This window comes from Cynoglossus semilaevis, chromosome Z, assembly GCF_000523025.1.
Source record: "Cynoglossus semilaevis isolate Cse_v1.0 chromosome Z, Cse_v1.0, whole genome shotgun sequence".
Taxonomy (NCBI): Eukaryota; Metazoa; Chordata; class Actinopteri; order Pleuronectiformes; family Cynoglossidae; genus Cynoglossus; species Cynoglossus semilaevis.
This window is the reverse complement of record NC_024328.1, coordinates 13,045,900-13,055,129: the sequence shown is the minus strand read 5'-3', so window position 1 is coordinate 13,055,129 and position 9,230 is coordinate 13,045,900. Positions and strand designations below refer to the sequence as shown.

Sequence of the window (9,230 nt, the reverse complement as noted above, 5' to 3'; positions counted from 1 at the left end):
TCTCAGCCAATCACACACATTTCTGTCTGTGCAATAATATTTACCATTTAAGAAGAGGTCCCCAACCTCAGGGTCCCGGACCGATACCAGGCCATGGGTGATTTGCTGCGGGGCTGCAAAGAAAACATAATTAACACATTGCTTGCCTTCGATTGATTATCAGTCCTTCAAATATCAATCATTTATATTTTACCGTGTTATTCAGTGAAAGGTTGGAGCCAATCTCAGCTGTCACCAGGCGAGGGCGGGCTTACTCCCTGGAAACTCCTCCAGTCCATGTCTCGGCCTTACATACAGCACAGACAACCATTCACACTAGCGTTCACACCCACTGATGAAAACATCAAAAACATAAAAGTTTAATTAATTCCACCCGCTGTCCACCCAAGGGGCCGCGCTCCTTACATTGTCAACCACTGCAATAGTTAAAGGCCAGTCTGAACGTTAAGTTTTATAAGATAAAACAATTGCTTCTTTAAAAATGTCAAGTTGCGAAAAGAACAAAAATCTAATGTTGCATTTCAACCTTTTTTTCTACATTTACTTCAGTTTTTTTTTTTTCATGCTAAACCTTTAAAATACAACGTTCTCACAGCAGCAGCTCATCAGGAAACATTGATGTGAATAAATTGTAGTTGTTTCTCACGCCCAGACCATAATTCTGTTCAACTGAATCTGGAAATATTTTCTCCCTTTTCTCTTGTGTTGATCCAGGATTTATTCCACGGCTGTGGTTTTATTAGACGCACTATTTAATTGCGGCTTTGATATTGTAATGTGAGGGATTGGCCGACAGTCAGCGACACAAACGCCGTAAATCCAGAAATTAAAGGCTGACAACAAAACAATGTTTTTTTTTCAGCTTTTGATCTCAGATGGCTTTTATTTTATCAGGAAGAGACAGCTGTCAAACAGGAAAAGCAACTCCGACTGTAACCTCCTCCGTAGACCGATAATGAAGACGTGTCAATAACGTTTCATCAACACAGAGTCAGAGTCAAATCTAAGCGTTTGACTCGTCACACGCGCACAGATGCAGTGATGTAGCCTACGGCGTCAATATGGTATTTACTATAAAAGCAGTGGTGTCAAACATAAGGTCCGCGGGCCCAAACTGGTCCGCTAGGAAGTCCGATCCGGCCCAATTGATAAATTATGAAAGTAGAAAAAGCACAAACACTTCATCTTCACGATGTTTTGTCAAGTGGTATTTCATTAAATATGTAGATTTTGGGCCCCTCAACCAAAATGAGTTTGACCCCCCCCCGCTCTAGAATGAGTTGGGGGTGAGTCGAGAACTTCCGAGACAATCGTTTTAGTTTTCAAAGGCGTCTGATTTTAATAATGTCATGTGTCATGTGAGTCAGGTTACATTTAGTTTTTTTCATTTTTTTTACACAAACAAAAAAAAGTATTATATTTGTCAAAATGTATTAGCATAGTACTCATGATCTCATGCACATATTACGGTTTAGTAACTTTGGTCACTGGTGAAACTACAGTTAATTAATATGAACCTCATTTTTGCAAAACAGAGAGTGAATTGACCTAATCACATAACAGTGCCCCCTACAGATGCCACATAGAGAAACATCCTTGTTGTTTCAACAGACAAAGTTTTTTTGTTTTTTTTTCATTTTGTCTTAGAACTTTTTGACTTCATCGTAGCCATTTGCTAACAATCACTTAGGTCACGCACACAAAACGTAAAGTGCGAATTATCACATTGTAATCATTTACTGTAAGATCCACGTTGTTCCGTGGGTTCTACGTCCTCCAGACAAATTATATTCACGGAAGATTAGTTGTTTTTACTTAAAAAAATACCACTGAATGAAAAAACGTATCGTCATCTCGTCTCGTTTCCTACAGAATCACGCGACATGAAATCAGTAACAAAGGAATAAGGTTTTCTCTACAGAAACCAGACGTGTACCTTAATTTTTTTTTTTTTTAAATAACAGAACATCTACTTCCAAAGTCGCTACATAAAAGTGCGATCCGTTTAGATTTTGGTTTAAAACAAATCGACTCTAATGTTTTCTTTTCTAAGGACTAGGAATGAAACCAGTGTGTGTTACGACACAACACTGGGCCGGGAAGGTTTGGTAACAGCTTCAGGTTGACTATAATGTAATTTATTCTAACAGTTCAAAATATTCTTTTATATATACGTAACATACATATATACATAGAAACGGAACGTACACACAGTGATGACACAGTAATCCCAGATGGGGGCGTACAAACACGAGCTGTGGACCGCAACGGGTGGAACCTCACGCCGACGTGGCCCACCTGGGCCAGTCTGTACGGAGAACGTAGACCACACTGAACAGACTAAGTATATGGGATTAGCAAAAGGTATGATGATCAAAAACATTTTTAAGGCCTCTTAAAGATACACAATTGTACACAGGGAAAACAATTCACGTTTTCTTCAGAACTGGATTGGAATCAATCATTGCCTGTAAGGTAGAATGTTGTGGGGTTTTTTGGAGGGTGTGAGGAGAGCTTCGTATTTGTATGTAAATCTGTAGTACTAACTACAGCACTTCAAATGTCATATACCTCTTCTACTGCCATCGTTAAAATGGTTGAAATGTGTTTGGCGTTCTCGGTGAATTACGTTTGGTTTTCAAACTCTTCTTTTGGTGCATCAAGGTTTACAGACATCCGGTCTGGACTAGTCCAGCTGTGGCACTACTTTCTGACCTCATAACACGTCCAATACTTCCCAGGTTTTAAAGCCACTAAAATAAACAGTAACGTCCATGTCAACACTGACACGTCTGCAGTGATAAGCTAGCTAGCTAGCGGAGACTCTTGCCTACCTGATCTCACAGGTCTACGATCAGTTTTTATAAATGATTCCAATGGATTTTTATACCATTTTTGTCAAGTACCCTTGTCCTTTTTTGTTTGTGTATTTTTCTCCCTCATATACTTTTCATTTGTCTCGCTGCATGTGTAAACCCCAAAAGAGGACAAAAAAAAAAAAAGTTTTCCCATCAGGCAGTTCATCTTTCTCTGACCCTCCGCGACGCCTCGGGACTAAAAGTTCTGCAGTTCAGGAATGTTTTTGTAAAGGTCCAGTGAATCGGGATTGGAGAAGGCTCCCCTCTGCGCCACCTCCCGCCCGGCAATCACCTGCTTCACTGCCACCTCCACCTTCTTCCCGCTGATGGTGTACTGCAGGAGGATAAATTAAACAAACGTCAGGAGTGAGACAAGGCGACGGGCCAGCTCTGATATCTGATGTGAGCTGTTCTTTCTCTTACAGGAATGTCTTTGGTCTCCAGCAGCAGGGCGGGGATGTGTCGGGCCGACAGAGCCTTCCTGATGGCTCCTTTAATCTTGGCCACCAGCTCTGGACTGAAAGGCTTAGAGGGCGCCATTTTTAAAAACAGTATGACTCTCTCCTCGCCGTCCTCGTTGTACTGAGGTACGCACAGGCTGTCGGACACTTCCTCGAAAGCCTCTACTGTTGGGGGTAAGACAGAGTCGATTTAAAGGTCGACGAGCTTCAGTATCATGACTGTCAAACCATAACGATGACCAATCCGATTAATAACGGAAAAGCTGCGGATAAATCGCAATTAATCGCGATTAATTGACAGCTAAGATTAATCATGATTAATTGAGATAAATCAACATTCCATAATGACAAAAAAAATGGTCAAATTTTGATTTATGATGTCAGAAAACTCTGACCGTTCATCTTGACGGCGTCTCGTACAACATGTGTCGATTTTGTTTTTAATTTCAGTTTCTAAAAAATTAGTCTACATTCGTGAAGATAATTTGGCGATCTATATTACTACCTGAATACATCTTAAAAGGTGTTTTATTTTGAAAGTTTACAGACCCTTAGCAACTGTTTAACCATCCTTCAATGACAGGAGGTTGGGGCCGCTGTATCTGACGGTCGGATTATTATCAGATATACGGCGGTCATCTATCGGAGCAAGTGTCGAAATGACTTAAAAAGTCATTTTTCTGATCGGATTTCGTGCTATGATTGACAGTCCTGATAAAAACGTGAAAACAAAACAAGAGAAAGAAAAACGGAAAAGTGAGTTCAAGGTAAAAAAAAACATCTGCTCCAGTCACCGATGTTGTAGATCTCTGAGCTGCCAAAGCGAACTCCGTTGGGGTTTAACGTTCCGTCACTGCAGAACAAACACATGAGCAGCAGTGTGTGAGTGTAATGTTTACACAGACACAATATTTAACCCAGTCACTGAACACACCACAGTATGAACGCTACAACAACAACAACAGATGGACCGAGTCGGAACGTTGATACGTTTTGTTATTTAATGACCTTTGACCTGCATGTCGACCCTAAATGTTGAGGTTGAATTTTAAGAATATGTAAACATACTTTTTTTTTTTTACCAATAATTATGTTTAATTATGTACTTATAGTGTACTACGTATACCTATTCTACGTACTTCAAAAAAGACGGTATTTCACTCTCTTCAAATACTTTCATTTTAAATATTTCCGGCTGACCACAGGGAGATTCTCCACGAAAAACGCACTGACATGTAATTAACTAATTATCTGGATAATTAATCATAGTGTTAGCATGGTCATTAAACTTGCCTAGCCCTACTTTAAAGTCATCCTGGCATCATGTGGGTTTTCTTTAGAGCTCATTTATCAATTTCTTTGCAGATGACTGTGTATTTTCTTGGACAAAATCGCATTAAAAAAAGTTGGGTTTTTTTTTAATCTTTCCTTTTCTTTAAACAAAAATAAACTGGAAAAATAAACATGCTGTATTATTAATATTTACAGTTGAATTTTACTGTGTACAGATAAAAAAAAACTAAAAGCAACACTTTTGACTCAAAGCCCTGATATTTCTGACCTTCTGCCCAACATGACGACGCCCCCTGTCTTAGGGTTGATTTTACAGTAGTCTCCATGAGCCCATACACCTAAACAGAAGAAAGAGGAAAGAAACAGCAGTAGATTAAAAAATAGTCAAAAAAAATTAAATACACATTTTAGACCATTGTTTCCCAAAGACTGGTTCGCGACCCTCAGGTGGGTCGCAAGAGATTTTTTTCATGTCGTCTCGCATCATGTTTCCCAGGAGTTTACGAATAATATCTATTGACTTGGGTTGTGAAGGTTTGTGACTTTTAAAATATGGGTCCCCAGAAAAACAATTTGGGAAACGCAGTTTTAGGCCATTTGTTCGCAGTTTTTCTTTTGTAAATTTGTGCCATATTTTTTATCTATTCCAAATTATTATTATTATTGTCATGGCGACCTTCTTAAACTACGACCAGTGTTTACCTCGGGGGGTATTAAATACTTACCTGGGAGTATGTAATGTTGTACATTGTATGAGTACCGTTTGTGTACCAACCAGGGTATGAAGAGAAGTACGCTTTCTGGTATTTGCTTCCGTTCTCATCGTTCCAGAAGTGTGTGGGCTGACAGGGGATGGGCTTCAGGCAGACCAGCTCCCCGCTCTCCCCCCACACGGGCTTACCTGTCCACGGACACGAAAAAGAGACAAAAAAAATCTGGGATTAGACCCTTACACCACCAAAATAGTACCGGTTCCTGTGATGGGGAACTAACGGAGCGGTTAACGCCACACTTCACAGAGCCAGAGTGTGGGAGGAAGATAAAGAGAGAGAGAGAGAGAGAGGGGGGAGTGAAAGATGAAGAAATGACCATACAAACAAACTAATAATAATAATAAAAAAAATCACTTTAAATCACTCCAATTTAAAAGAAAACAGTATCCTCCATCGCCTGATGTTTTCTCAGACTCCAACCGTTTGTCTGGACCACATCTCGTACTTAAAGAGGTAATTATTGCCATTTTTATTTGTTAAATTGCCGAGAAAATATGCAGAACTCCTGGTAAACCGCAGGTATGTACTTAAAGAACATGATGAGAAAACGAAGCAGAAAATAGAAGCGTTCCATTATACAGAACAAAAAGAACTGCTCTTTTAACAATTTACACCGCCAACTGGGTCACCACAGTTTGTCATGTAAAAAAGTGGGTCTGTATTTGAAAAAAGTAAAAAATAAATAAATAAATAAAAAACCTGTGCTGCCTTAAAGGACACGCTGCTTTGTCGTTGTTCACCATGGAGGCCGACTTGATCACAAAAGACATATTTTAAACTGACCTAACGTCAACCTTATGAGTCGCCCCCTGGTGGCCATTCTCATGAATTCATATTTTTGTTGTTGCTATCCTGAGGTAAAACCTGAGAACAAACTGTTTAATTAAAACATTAATTAAAACATTATATATAAATATATATGCGTATATATAAATATATATATAATATAGATAGATATATATTCCATGTATATATCTACTTTTAAATTGTGTTTTAATTGGAAAATTACAATGGTTGTGATAGATATTCTGTCAGTCAAAAGGAGATGGGGGTGCGGAGGTCAATGATTGGCCCGAGGATGTGATGGGATTTTTTTTTTTTTTTTTTAACCTGTTCAAAGCACGAACACACAAAGCCACACGCACATTCACACAAACGTTGGGTCTTACCATCGAGGCTCCAGGCCTCCACGGCCATGCCCAGGTTCCTGGTTTGGATCTCACCCTTGTACACTGGAACTGTCGGGTTTTGACCCATGAAACATGACACGATATCAGTACCACCTGAAGAAAGAGAACAAGATTCAACAATATGGTTAGTTAGCTAAACAACTAAAAAATACATGAAAATACATATACACACATATATATATCAATTATGATTACACATACATAAATATATATATATACATACATACATATACAGTATATATATACATACATACATATACAGTATATATATATATACATATACACATATATATTAATTATATATTATTACACATACATAAATATATATATACAAACATACATATACAGCATATATGTATATATACATATATACATACATATATACATATATATATACATATATGTATGTGGTGCTTTTGGCCATTCATTTCATATATATATGTGTATATATGTATATTTGTATATATGTGTATATATGTATGTGTATATATGTATATATATGTACATGTATATATGTATATATACTGTATATGTATATATCTATGTATATATATGTATGTGTGTGTATGTGTATATATATGTAGATATATATATATATATATATATTATATATATATATATATATACACATATATATAATATATATACATATATAACATATATATATACACATATAAATAATATATACACATATATACATACATATACAGTATATATACATATATATTTGTATATTACACTGGGGATCCTGAATATTGACCTCGAGAATATTTGGACAAAAACACCTTTGCCTCCTCCCACATTCTCTGTGTTTATATTTTTATATATATTTTAACCACATCTTAGCCTCTGCCCTCAAACCCTCCACAAAGCCTGTTCATGTCTCAGAGTTCTTCCAAAGGGGCCTCAGCGAGGACAATACCGCTGACAGGAGACCAGACGTCTCCTGCCAGCTCCTAATACCAACGGACGCCTTCTGTCCAAGTCGGGACATGTGACAACACAGCAGGAAATCCCAGATAAACCACAGAGAGCAAATGGGCGCGTGTTCTGTCTCCTGCACACCGGAGGAAGGCTCCACCCTTCAACCTGGACTTTCTGGACCCTGTCCTGCGATGGGAAAGCCTGTGACAACCTCCTGCCGTGATCCTCGGACCCTAGTGCATGTGGTAATGTCGTGAGAAAGTTCCGGAGCAACTGCAAAACGTAGCAATTGGAGTTGTCACGTTTTACGTTAATGTCGTAAATGTGAAAACCACCAGCCTTCATAGTATATTTTTGAAGCCACGTCTATTGAAGTATGGATGATGGCACCAGGTATCAGTGAGTACACAGATAAAAATACGTGTACTTATTGGATACGTATTGCTTTGTGGAGAAAATGGTACTACTGTACTAATTCCTTGGAGTACTCCCCACCCTGTTTGACTTTGTGATCCGTGACCACACTTTGGCCATAATTCGACCCATATCTAATCCACAAAAAAACACAATTTAAGATGACCTAACATCGACTGTATGAGTCACCCCCTGCTGGTCATTAATGCGAATTACATCTAGTTGCCTAATGGTACTCTTCAACCCTGATGTATGTGACAACCGAGAAAAAATCTTCTTTAGGTCAACTTAGCCAGTTAACTGTTGACGTGATTAATCACCATTAATTGCGATTAATCGGAATATAATATTGTACTCATTTGGCATATTTAACACGTAGATACCAAATACTGACTACATTACCGATCAAATTAGCAACAAGTTTGTCAACCTGATCTTTGGCGACACAGACAGCAGGGGGCAGCGACCTTTTCCACCTCCACTGACCTACATAAGAGTTTAACTCTGCAGCACTGCGTTCCTTAAACTCCTTTTCTATCTCGTTCTCCAACACACACACACACACACACACACCTTCGCCACAACACCCATTTGTCTCCCTCTTCCTTCCAATCATTTGCTATTTCTGACGCGTTCGATTCATTTTTCTCCCCCCATTGTTCCGTCTCCATTTCCTCGTTTCACTCCCTCTCCGTACCACAGACTTCATCCATCCATCTTGCTCGCTTCCTTTCAGCTGCTCTCTGCCCTTTCGCTACTCCTTCCCTCTCCTTTCCTCCGCTCGCTCACCTCTTCCCGTTTCCTTCCCTCCCTCTTCCTCTCCTCCCTTCTTCTCTGCCAAGTTCTTTATTGAGCTCTAATTGGCTCCCAGGAGGAAGAGAAAACAGTCTTCTGATTAAACGCACACACACCTACGGCGGGAAGACGCGCTATTATTTTATTATTGGGCCGACTTCATGGGTTGACAAACACGCACAGTTACACACAGACACACACACACACACTTGCATTTGAAGCTAAAAAAGCCACTGTTGTCCTTTGGAGCAGGTACAGTGTGTATTTGTGTGCAGGCACAGTGGAGGGTAACTTATTAAAGCCGTCTTGTTTCTAAGTAAGAAGTTACAAAGAAACATAAAAAAAAAAAGACTATTTTAGGTAAACATATATTTGAGTTGTTGTTCTTGAGGCCTCGAAATATTTAAGCAGGTAGTTTTTCACCCCCGTTAAAGTGCATCTGCGGACTAGCCGGACCACCACCGACTGGGCCGCTGTCGGACCACCATCCGGACTAGCCGGCCCACCCTATGGTCCAACCGG

At 39.2% G+C, this 9,230-nt stretch overlaps 1 protein-coding gene across 1 annotated transcript in view; it reads right to left on the bottom strand.

Moving 5' to 3' along the window:
* Positions 1 to 1,313: 1,313 nt before the first annotated feature.
* Positions 1,314 to 9,230, bottom strand: part of aacs (acetoacetyl-CoA synthetase) — a 31,063-nt gene continuing 23,146 nt past the window's right edge. The window contains exons 13-18 of the mRNA XM_008336371.3: positions 6,555 to 6,668; positions 5,388 to 5,513; positions 4,881 to 4,950; positions 4,114 to 4,172; positions 3,282 to 3,484; positions 1,314 to 3,192 (exon numbers count right to left, since the gene is read on the bottom strand). Of these exons, the coding sequence (XP_008334593.1) occupies positions 3,055 to 3,192; positions 3,282 to 3,484; positions 4,114 to 4,172; positions 4,881 to 4,950; positions 5,388 to 5,513; positions 6,555 to 6,668 (710 nt within the window). The 3' untranslated portion in view covers positions 1,314 to 3,054. The remainder of the gene's footprint in view (positions 3,193 to 3,281; positions 3,485 to 4,113; positions 4,173 to 4,880; positions 4,951 to 5,387; positions 5,514 to 6,554; positions 6,669 to 9,230) is intronic.